General features: G+C 35.6%; 2 protein-coding genes across 2 annotated transcripts; both read left to right on the top strand.

Moving 5' to 3' along the window:
• Positions 1-306: 306 nt before the first annotated feature.
• LOC111889827 (glucose-6-phosphate 1-dehydrogenase, chloroplastic) lies at positions 307-4165 on the top strand. Its single transcript, XM_023885980.3, has 10 exons — positions 307-761; positions 1662-1903; positions 1994-2088; positions 2179-2293; positions 2376-2581; positions 2666-2815; positions 2894-3014; positions 3094-3323; positions 3393-3593; positions 3686-4165. The coding sequence occupies exons 1-10, from the start codon at positions 560-562 to the stop codon at positions 3936-3938; spliced, it is 1815 nt and encodes a 604-aa protein (XP_023741748.1). The 5' UTR covers positions 307-559; the 3' UTR covers positions 3939-4165.
• Positions 4166-5385: 1220 nt separating this feature from the next.
• LOC111889824 (cation-chloride cotransporter 1-like) lies at positions 5386-11164 on the top strand. The gene is made up of 13 exons (XM_052770117.1): positions 5386-5801; positions 6466-6609; positions 7042-7120; positions 7263-7357; positions 7470-7584; positions 7698-7798; positions 7866-7927; positions 8008-8232; positions 8330-8444; positions 8518-8712; positions 8782-9182; positions 9289-9450; positions 9588-11164. The coding sequence occupies exons 1-13, from the start codon at positions 5647-5649 to the stop codon at positions 10676-10678; spliced, it is 2940 nt and encodes a 979-aa protein (XP_052626077.1). The 5' UTR covers positions 5386-5646; the 3' UTR covers positions 10679-11164.
• Positions 11165-11650: the final 486 nt, after the last annotated feature.

The following is an 11650-nucleotide window of genomic DNA, read 5'->3' as shown; positions in this document are numbered from 1 at the left end:
AAACCAATGATTTAGTTTTTCCAAAATAAAAACCGTTTTGGTTCAGTCCAAACCATGCTCACCCCTACAACAAAATGGTGAAGATGATTGGTAAGTTACTATTCATTGTTCAAAAAAATATAAAACCCAACTCTTTGATCTCTACTTTCTAAATATTTTTTTTGCTGTAGCTGCTTTCTAGAGTTTTTTGTTTTTTTTTTCAGCCGTAAAACAGTTATAATGGTAAAATTGGTAACCGGTAACGGCCAAGAGAGCAAACATGTTTCGGCCCGTAAAGCCCAAAACGTTAAAACAATTAGGCTGAACAGAAGCCCAAATGTACCAGACGAGAACAGAAGTCGGCGTACACGTAAGATGTTGTTGCTTCTTGCAAAGCGAACAGACAAAGGCAGGGCAGCCTTTCGGAGATATCAAGGGACTTCATCTCGACCACTCCGAACTTCCTTATTAACGTCCCTCTTCTCATGTTCAACTCACAAGTCGACCGATCCATAGCTTCCGTCCATCTGTATCTACGCGCACAAACTCATATACACTGTGCGTGTAGTCTACCAGTACCATGGCAACGTTTTCTCCATCGACACATTGTCCATCGTCATCGGCTTATTCGAATAGTTCGTCCATCATTAATGGTAGTAATCGACTTCATCAACGTATAGGGCTATCCTCAATTCTTCCCAAACGATGTCGTTCAAGAAAGTTGTCTCTACAACAATCATCCAACGGGGTCTCACTCTCGAAAGCTGTTCATGTTCAAGATGGTTAGTTAGTTTCCTTTCCTTGTTATACCTAATTATTACCGTTTCTTTTCACAAAATCTATATTCTCAATTTGTGCTCATGGGTTATTCAAGCAAGCATTTTATATTTGGGTTGACCTTGATTGATTATAAATTCAAGGGGGTTTGATGTGTGATTTCAAGTTGCCTTGGTGTTAATTTACCTTTTCCAAGATCAACCACTCAGTTTCATACTAGCAAAAGAAATTTGATTATGAAATTTCAGGAGAAAATTACTTATATCCCCTAATCTCTTAAATAATCAGAATTTGTAGAACATTCAGCAGATGAAAAACCATCAATATATAGGGTTGATTATCTGGTTATAATTATTCAGTAAAACATAATGATCATCTATCTGTTTGAATCTTGTACCTTTTTCTATGACTGTATGCACAATTGCCCATGCTTCTTTATTATATTTTTTTGTATGTCTCTAATCTTGAACATACATTATCAATAAAATAAAAAAATTGAATCTGTTCAGGACAAGAAATGGGATGCTTTTTCCAACATGAAAATGCAACATCCGAGGTTCGGATGTTGACAAAGTTATTAGCTAAAGGAACAACAGCAAAACTATGTATAAGAGTAGAATCCAAGAGATCTCACAAAGATGAGCTAAGAAGCCTTGGTGCTTCAACCCATTGTAGAATCCTTTATATATGCATTGACTGTATGGGTACACATGGATATGGGATTTGGGAATATATTAGGGAGGCTATTGGTATTTTCTTAAAACGTACGGATTAATTTCAGTAGTAGCTTAATCGATAACCCCATGAAATTTACCAATGTTTTCTCTTTTTGGAAGTTTTCACCATAACATATATAGAAGTTTTTGTTTTTAGTTTTTAGCTATTAATCTTATATATACATATAGGTGCTACAAACATGAAAACATCCCCTGTTGAAAATGATGATCCTGTTAAGATATTGAAAGATGGAATATTATCCGTACCTGTGGTACCACCCCCAGAAGAAGTCAAAGACATTGCAAGCTTTGATTTTGATAAAGACAAGTCTACTGTCAGTATAACAGTTGTTGGAGCCTCGGGTGATCTTGCAAAAAAGAAGATCTTTCCTGCACTTTTTGCACTTTTTTATGAAGGCTGCCTCCCTGAGGTTCGTGTTTTTTCTCTAACCTTGAATTCAAGATTTCAACCCATTTACCATTTTGGATTTAATTGTTTTATATTTGCTAACTGTCAACAGCATTTCACGATATATGGATATGCACGAAGTAAGATGAGTGATGCCGAACTTAGAACCATGGTCAGCAAGACACTTACATGCAGAATTGATCAAAGGTGAACACATCTTTTACTACTACTATTTCTTTGTCAAAAAAAAAAAAAAAATTCTTGGGTTTTGATAAATGTTTGAATGGCATATTTTAGGGAGAACTGTGGTGAAAAGATGGATCACTTTCTTGAAAGATGTTTCTATCATCCTGGTCAATATGATTCTGAAGAAAACTTTTTGGAGCTTGATAGAAAGCTCAAGGAACACGAGGTAATGTATATTTATATATATACATATGATACTCACACTGTTTGCAAGATTTATAATTTGAGAATATCTGATTTTTATGTAGGCTGGAAGGGTTGCAAATCGTCTGTTCTATCTATCAATTCCACCAAATATTTTTGTAGATGCAGTCAAATGTGCCAGCTCATCTGCATCATCTGCAAATGGATGGACAAGGGTAATTGTGGAAAAGCCATTTGGTCGGGATTCTGAATCCTCTGCTGCATTGACAAGGTCCCTCAAGCAATACTTGGATGAAGACCAAATTTTCAGGTAAGTTTAGTAATTTTCTAACACTTTTTGTTTTTGTGTATTGTAACAAGATTTTGATTTTTTTTTTTTATTACTATCTTGCAGGATAGATCATTATCTTGGGAAAGAGCTAGTGGAGAATCTTTCAGTCCTTCGATTTTCCAACCTAATTTTTGAACCCTTGTGGTCAAGACAATATATAAGAAACGTACAATTCATATTTGCTGAAGATTTTGGCACTGAAGGGCGAGGAGGGTAAGCATTTCTTTTTTTTTTCTTCATATTTTTATGTTGTTTCCAAGGGACATTTGCTCATTTTCCCTTCTTTTTTAGATACTTTGACAATTATGGAATAATTAGAGACATTATGCAAAACCATCTGCTTCAAATGTTGGCTATTTTTGCCATGGAAACCCCTGTGAGCTTGGATGCAGAAGATATCAGAAACGAAAAGGTAAACTTTTATTTTAACATTGAAAATGAATTGTTTTCTATGTATATATATATATTTTTTAAATCTAAAAAAAAAACAGGTGAAAGTTTTACGTTCCATGAGGCCTCTGCGACTTGATGATGTGGTGGTAGGACAGTATAAGAGTCACACAAGAGGGGGTGTTAAGTACCCGGCTTATACAGATGACAAGACTGTGCCAGCTGGCAGTCTAACACCAACTTTTGCTGCTGCTGCTCTTTTTATTGATAATGCCAGATGGGATGGAGTGCCCTTTTTGATGAAAGCTGGAAAAGCTTTACATGATCGAAGGTTGGTTTGTGTTAATAATTTTTTTCTTCTTTTTTTAATCATGACATATATATATATTATTATATACAGGGCTGAGATACGAGTGCAGTTTAGACATGTACCTGGTAATCTGTACAACAAGAATATTGGGACAGATCTTGACCTGGCAACAAATGAGCTTGTGATCCGTGTGCAGCCTGATGAAGCCATATATCTCAAGATCAACAACAAAGTCCCTGGTTTGGGGATGAGATTGGACCGAAGTAATCTTAATCTTCTCTATGCAGCAAGGTAGGTGCCAGCTAAAAATTCTTTTTTTTTTTTTTAAAAAAGAAAAAAAAGAAAAAAAGGGAGGAGGTTTTTGATGAGATATTGGAAAACAGGTACTCAAAGGAGATTCCTGATGCGTATGAGAGACTTCTTCTGGATGCAATCGAAGGAGAAAGAAGGCTTTTTATACGGAGTGATGAGCTGAATGCAGCCTGGTCTTTATTCAGTCCTGTACTGAAGGAGCTTGAAGAGAAGAAGATTGTGCCCGAGTATTACCCGTATGGCAGCCGGGGTCCGGTTTGCTCCCACTATCTTGCTGCCAAGTACAAGGTTCGGTGGGGTGATATTGGTTCAGACCAGCAGTAATTCAATGTTTCTTTTTCTTTTTCTTTTTGTATTCACAAATTTGGAGGGAGATGAAAGTTGGCTTGCTTCATTTTTTTAGATTTTTTTTAGAGTGTAAGGAAATAAATAGCAACAAGCCGACATAAGATATGTTAAAACTAAAAGGGTTTAATTAAGGTAAGTTTGTGTCTTAATCTTATATTCTTGTTGTTGTATACTATGTTTTTGAATCCACTTCTCTTTGGTAATACTTATTGCATTGTTTTTCATTTTTAGTTTTTTTGTATTGGTTGGTTAGTTTCTCCCAGAATCTTATATGATTTATAAACTACTCAAATATTTCATCATATAATATAATGATTCCATGTAAAAACTTTGTTGTTTACGGTATGAGCTTATTTGTATGATCACTATTGCTGATATGCTCCTTCTAAATCTGACCTTATATCCGTAGCTGATGAACTAAAAAAAAATATAGGTAATTTCATGTTCCCATGATTAGGTAAAAGGTAAATCATAGAACACAGTCTAGATATTTGAGATTGCAATACTTGTTTTAGTAGAAACAAGTTCTTAAAGGGTATTTATTGTTTCTTTCGGCATTCTGCATACATCACCAAATGATATGGACTTGTTTCAGTTTTAATAAATCATTAATTATTTTTGGAACCATGAATAATATAATATTTTCAAATGTATTTTCTAATAATAATGATCCACAAAGAAATCACCGTATTGTATTGTGTTACTAGGTGTGAAACCCGTGTATTACACGGGTTGATTTAAAAAAAATTTAAACATTAAAGTGTAAACATAAAATATTTTTTAATGTATAACTTTAAAATAAATAAGATACATATTTATTGCAATTTAATATCATATATATCATATTTAATACTTTACATATATAAGTATATGACTTTAATTTTAAAAATTGAAATAAACCAAAAATTGACAAGTGGATAATATTTATTTCTAAAATACCACAAAATGACAAGTGTCAAAATTAATGAGAGGTTGACATATGACAAAAAAAACCTTCATTTATTAAAGAGTATTTTATCTAATTGTAAATTAAGCATTAACATACATATACATGGTAAATGCATATCATACACGTTTATAGATGACATGTTGAAAACCACTTTTTGTAGACAGTATAATAGCTTTGGAAAAGCATGTGGAGGGAGGATAACGAATCTATAAATAATAAATAATAAATGCATATCATACACGTTGTTGGTTTGCCTGAATATTTTCATAATCTACAGTACACCATTAATATTTAATAAAATCTAAAATTTGGATAAATAAAAAAGTTAGCTATTTTTTCGGTCTATTCAAAACGCAAACCCTCCCTATCTCATTCCCTCCATCTTCATACCTATGCATGTACCTCTCTCTTCCGATTTTCCTCTTTCAAAGGCGTTTCTATCTCCATACTGCATATACCTTTCTCCTTCTTTCTCTCTCTGTACATAGATAGATAGATTCTACACACCAAATCTGAATCACCACCATTCCATTTCTCCCTTTCATATTTACAAATACATGCTTCCCTTGATCAATGGTTGATTCAAATAAGGAATCAACAGATTCTATCTCCATAGACCATTGTACGCACAAAATCACTGTCATTTCTCTTTGGCATTAGATTGATTCTTCATCTTTCTCCCTCATATTTACAAATATATGTTTCCATTGATTAATTGTTGATTCGGGAGACTGAATGAGGAATCAAGAGATCGAAGGTTCTGACGATGACGATATGGCGTCGTCGGCACGACAAGGAGGTGGGAGCTACGGCCCAGTTGTCGCCCATGATAATGATCCTGTCGTCCTCGAGATGTCATCCATTGATCCTGGATCTTCATCTTCCTTGAAGTTAGTTTTTCTCCTTTTTATGTTCTCCTCGTCTCCGTCTGTGTTTTTAACGTTCATATACTACTTGGAACAATCAAGGGTCGGACTAGAGAAATTAAGGAATAAGAAAGAAGAAAATCAGCAAATTGAAGTTGTATAGGTTTGACATCGAAAAATATGCATAGCTAGTATATATTAGTAACTGCTTTCATGTAGAAAACTTTGATACTTAGAGTCTATTTACAGTATAAATAAGATGCAATAGCAGCCTGAAAATTCTTGTCATATTGTGAGAACAATCCCAATTAACATCATTGATGTCCCAAATGTATACCATACTTATTTTAGAAAGAAAAAAAGGTACCATAATTCAATTGAATATGTGAAGAGGTATTTTTTGTGATTCGAGTCCATGATCTTCTCTTAAACATTACTAGTGAAAAGGAGATTAGAAAATAAATGCTCCATAATGTGTTGAACACTTCCACATCAAGCAGTCTCACTTTGTGAAGTGTTGTTCAGTTGAGATCCCATTTCTCCTTATGTCTATTCAACTGTTTTTTCATTTAAAAGAAACTTCAATTGAAGTCTTTAGTTACCTAAGTAGACTGTAAAAAGGGTTTCACATGGCAACATGTTGTATATGCTTTGGTAATAGCTTGAAATATTAGATTATGTATGACAGGAAAGTAAAAACTAGGCAGACAAGCACGGGTGCCAGAGAAGAACCAACACGTAATGACCGAGGAGGAGAAAATGGTGGTCGGGGAGAATCTAAACTGGAATTATTTGGATTTGATTCTCTCGTAAATATCCTTGGTCTTAAAAGGTACAAATTATTCCTTTTGGTATGTATGCTTATTTGATAATTTTACATCAACTTAAGTTTTGTACACTTTGGTTGTGAGCTATTGATCACTACACACTACACATGGATAAAATAAATATCTTCAATGTTCTTTATTATTACTAACTGAATCTACAATGAATGGTGGTTGTATTTGTATTTGTATTTGATCTGATGGTGGGAAACTGTGATACTCATACTATAACAAAATAGGCTATTAATTTGCACAACTGTCATTTATTTCATATCTCTATGAAATATGCTCTTTTGATGAAAAAGAAAAATCAAAACTATGTTGCATGTTGTTCTCTCTTTTAGGAGATTTTGATCTCTACTCTGGTTGACATTAGTTTTTTATGTTCAATCACTTGTTTGTTTTGTTTTGTCATTGATGTTTTGAGCTTCCCATATCAGCATGACAGGAGAGCAGATCTCTGTGCCTAGTAGTCCCAAAAACGGTGAGGGTCATTCTGTTGCTGACCAAATTCCAAAGGTACTCTGCTCAAAAGTAATTGGTTTTGAGTCTACCCTAACCTAAAACTGGTTTCAGTATAATAAATAGACACTTGAAGGTTCTCATCCTAAGTGTTGGGTTGGCTATCATAATTCATGTCCTTTGGAATTACTTAGTGCAGGTAAGCAATGGACACAAATTGGGAACAATGATGGGAGTCTTTATTCCATGCTTGCAAAACATTCTGGGAATCATCTATTACATCCGATTTTCTTGGTACATAACATAAATTTTTGTGCAAATGTTTTGAATCTTCTTTTATCTTTCTACCAGGAATATGAATATTCTTGACGGGATTATGAGTATAATGTGAATTGAAACTTGGCAGGATTGTTGGCATCGCTGGCATAAGCCAATCCCTATTGTTGGTTACCTTATGTGGCTTGTGTACTATTTTGACTTCTGTATCATTGAGTGCAATTGCAACTAATGGTGCGATGAAGGTGGATATTCTTGGTTCCTTTAATATATATATATATATATATATATATATATATATATATATATATATAATATCGATGATGATATTGATTTTGTGATTTTGTTTTTCCTTTAGGGTGGAGGACCTTACTACCTCATAGGTCGTGCCTTGGGGCCTGAAGTTGGAGTGAGCATAGGATTATGTTTCTTTCTAGGAAATGCAGTTGCCGGTTCTATGTATGTCAGAATATATACTTACTTACCATCCATCATCATCATGTTGCTTATAGTTGACCTTTTGTAGGTATGTCCTGGGAGCAGTGGAGACATTTTTAAGTGCTGTCCCAGAGGCTGGCATTTTTAGAGGTAGTTATTATTATTATGTACTATATAAGTTGAAAATAATCAAAACAAAACTTTGAAAATATAGTTGTGAAATTTGACAGAGACTGTGATACAAATAAATGAAGCGGGGGTTGAAGAACCAATTACAACTCCGAGTGTACATGACTTGCAAATTTATGGGGTTGTGGTTACAATCATTTTAGTTTTTATAGTTTTTGGTGGTGTAAAAATGATTAACAAGGTCGCACCAGCCTTTCTTATACCTGTAATATTCTCTCTCCTTTGCATCTTCCTCGGGATATTTCTCGCACGCAGGGATAACGAAAGTACTATTTCCAAACCCTTAACCCTCTTATCCTCTCCAAAAACCATAATTGTAACTAACCAACCTTACTTTTTTCTTAATACAATACAATACAATAGTTGGAATCACTGGGTTGAGTTCAGACTCTTTCAGAGAGAACTGGGGTTCCTTTTACCAAAAAACAAACGATGCTGGAATACCTGATCCTGATGGTGAAAGATACTGGAACTTCAAGTAAGTTTCAGAATCATGTAACTACCAAGTATCAACAAAATTTTTATATTGTTAACTTTTTTCCATGAAAAAGTGCATTGGTAGGGCTTTTTTTCCCTGCTGTAACGGGAATTATGGCGGGGTCTAATCGTTCAGCCTCATTAAAAGACACACAACGGTCCATTCCTATTGGGACATTAGCCGCGACACTCACCACTACTTTCTTGTACATAATATCTGTATTCCTTTTTGGATCTGTTGCCACCAGGGAGAAACTTTATACAGATAGGTAACAAACAACTTTTTAATAGTATACTTTTTTTTTGGGTTAAAATAACTTTTTTAAGTTTTTATACAGATTACTGACGGCTACTATTGCTTGGCCGTCTTCAACAATCATATACGTAGGCATTGTACTTTCAACTCTAGGTGCGGCCCTACAGAGCCTTACGGGGGCCCCACGTCTTCTTGCAGCAATTGCAAATGATAACATCCTACCTGTTCTTAACTACTTTAAGGTTCCGGATACCGGTGAACCTCATGTGGCAACCTTGTTTACAACACTACTGTGTATTGGGTGTGTCATAATTGGGAATTTGGACCTCATCTCCCCAACCATAACCATGTTTTATCTTCTGTGTTATGCGGGTGTCAATTTATCATGTTTTCTTCTCGATCTCTTAGATGCGCCTAGCTGGCGTCCTCGCTGGAAGTTTCATCACTGGAGTGCATCTTTATTTGGAGCATGTCTATGTATCGGTCCGTATATGATCTAAGCTGAATAGCTGATATTCATTTTATCTAAATTCTAAAATAGGTTTATTTGTTTGATTCTTTTTAACTGTATATGATTTGGTCAATGCAGTAATCATGTTTCTGATTTCTTGGTCATTTACGGTGGTGTCCCTAGCTCTTGCTAGCGTAATATATTGGTATGTCAGCATTAAGGGAAAAGCCGGTGACTGGGGAGACGGTTTAAAGAGCGCTTATTTTCAACTAGCTCTTCGTAGTCTTCGATCTTTAGGAGGTCAGGTCGTGGTCGTCTAGTCTATATAAATATTGGTTCTTATACAATATATATATATATATATATATATATATATATATATATGTGTGTGTGTGTGTGTATCTAACCTTGTTGTTTTTAATTTTAATTGGTTACAGCTAACAATGTCCATCCTAAAAACTGGTACCCGATACCCCTAATTTTCTGTCGACCATGGGGTCAGCTACCGGAAAATGTACCTTGTCATCCGAAGCTTGCTGATTTTGCCAACTGTATGAAGAAAAAAGGCAGGGGGATGTCCATATTTGTGTCCATTCTTGATGGGGACTACTATGAGTGTGCCGAAAATGCCAAAAGCGCATGCAAGCAGCTCGCTGCGTACACCGACTATAGACAGTGTGAGGGTGTGGCGGAGATAATCGTGGCCCCGACCATGGCCGACGGTTTCCGAGGGATTGTGCAAACGATGGGGCTTGGTAATCTTAAGCCGAATATAGTGGTAATTCGTTACCCTGAGATATGGCGTCGGGAGAATCTGAGGCAGATTCCGGCCACTTTTGTTTCGATAATCAACGATTGTATTGTTGCTAATAAAGCGGTTGTGATAGTGAAAGGGCTCGATGAATGGCCGAATGAGTTTCAACGACAGTACGGGACGATCGATTTGTATTGGATCGTCAGAGACGGCGGTCTCATGTTGCTTCTATCTCAACTTCTTCTAACAAAACAAATATTTGAGAGTTGCAAGATTAGGGTTTTTTGTGCAGCTGAGGAGGATTCCGATGCGGAGGAGCTTAAAGCTGACGTCAAAAAGTTTCTTTATGATCTTCGAATGCTAGCTGAAGTCATTGTGATTTCAATCAACTCGTGGGACCATCTGAGCGGCGCGTCTCAAACTCAAGATGAATCGTTGGAGGCGTTTACCAAGGCTCAAGGGCGGATTAAGGATTACTTGGCAGAGATGCAACAAAGGGCTGAGAAGGAAGGGAAGCCGTTAATGGCAGATGGGAAGAATGTGGTTGTGAATGAGCAACAGGTGGATAAGTTTCTTTACACAACTCTTAAGTTGAACTCTACCATTATGTACCACTCCAGAATGGCCGCGGTGGTGCTTGTCAGCCTTCCGCCTCCGCTACTCAACCACCCGGCCTATTTCTACATGGAGTATATGGATTTGTTGGTGGAGAATATTCCTAGGATTTTGATTGTTCGAGGTTACCGTAGAGACGTCGTCACTTTGTTCACGTAGCCCAATTTCACTACTAACACAAGGGTATATAGTCGCATCGTAGATATTTGTTGTAAAGTTAACGTTAAATTCATTTTTTTTATTTTTTTATCAGTGATTGTATTCAGTTGTATATTCTATAGAGAATTCATGCTTTTCCCAATTATTAATTTTCAATTATAACCTTTTTTATATTGGGTTTAATGTTCAAGAGTTTCCTGAGAGGGGATAAATATCGAAGGCCTTGCTGTGGAAATATTCGATTAATGACATAAGCTGCATCTTCATAGATTCGGCCCAAAAACGGCTTGGAATATTTTTTTGTCGTGGATCATACTCCCGCGAAGGCTGTAGGGAGTGGTGTCATAAAAACCGCACTCCATCCTTTGACATGTAGTAACCACATCATTTATACCACACTTTTGTGTGGTTCGTTACCACACCTAGGATGTGAAAACAATGGTAAAGAAAGAGAAAGGTGTGTGTGTGTGTGTGAGAGAGAGAGAGAGAGAGAGAGAGAGAGAGAGAGAAAGTGTAACATACACGTTCAATTATCGTCTTTTGTTAGTTTAAAAAATGAATATTATTAAATATTATATGGTTTTGAGCATTGAGTTCTAACAAAATAGTTTTATGAGATTTGAAATAAAACTATGTTTAGAATCATTCCGGAAGTATTGGAAGTCTTACGAGACTCCAATCAAAAGTCAAATATTGAAATTAACAAAAATGTAAAATTTAAGTTGAAAATAAGTAAAAATAATGTTATTGAAAGTTGTAAATTATCTCGTTAGAAACGTTTAGGCGAAAACCTCACTGAAATCCGAGTTATAACAAAGAAGTTATTACTTATTGAAGTTTCGCGACACAACCGACACAACACCATATGACGTAAAAACTGAGTTTACGATAAACTACTTTTTAGCCTTTTTGATCTAAACGAAAGTTGTAGTATTCGTTAAACCGAGAACTTTCATAAAAAGAATATCCAAA

Source organism: Lactuca sativa, chromosome 4 (assembly GCF_002870075.4).
Source record: "Lactuca sativa cultivar Salinas chromosome 4, Lsat_Salinas_v11, whole genome shotgun sequence".
Classification (NCBI taxonomy): Eukaryota; Viridiplantae; Streptophyta; class Magnoliopsida; order Asterales; family Asteraceae; genus Lactuca; species Lactuca sativa.
The sequence above is the reverse complement of the archived record's forward strand: the minus strand, read 5'-3'. Positions and strand labels throughout refer to the sequence as shown.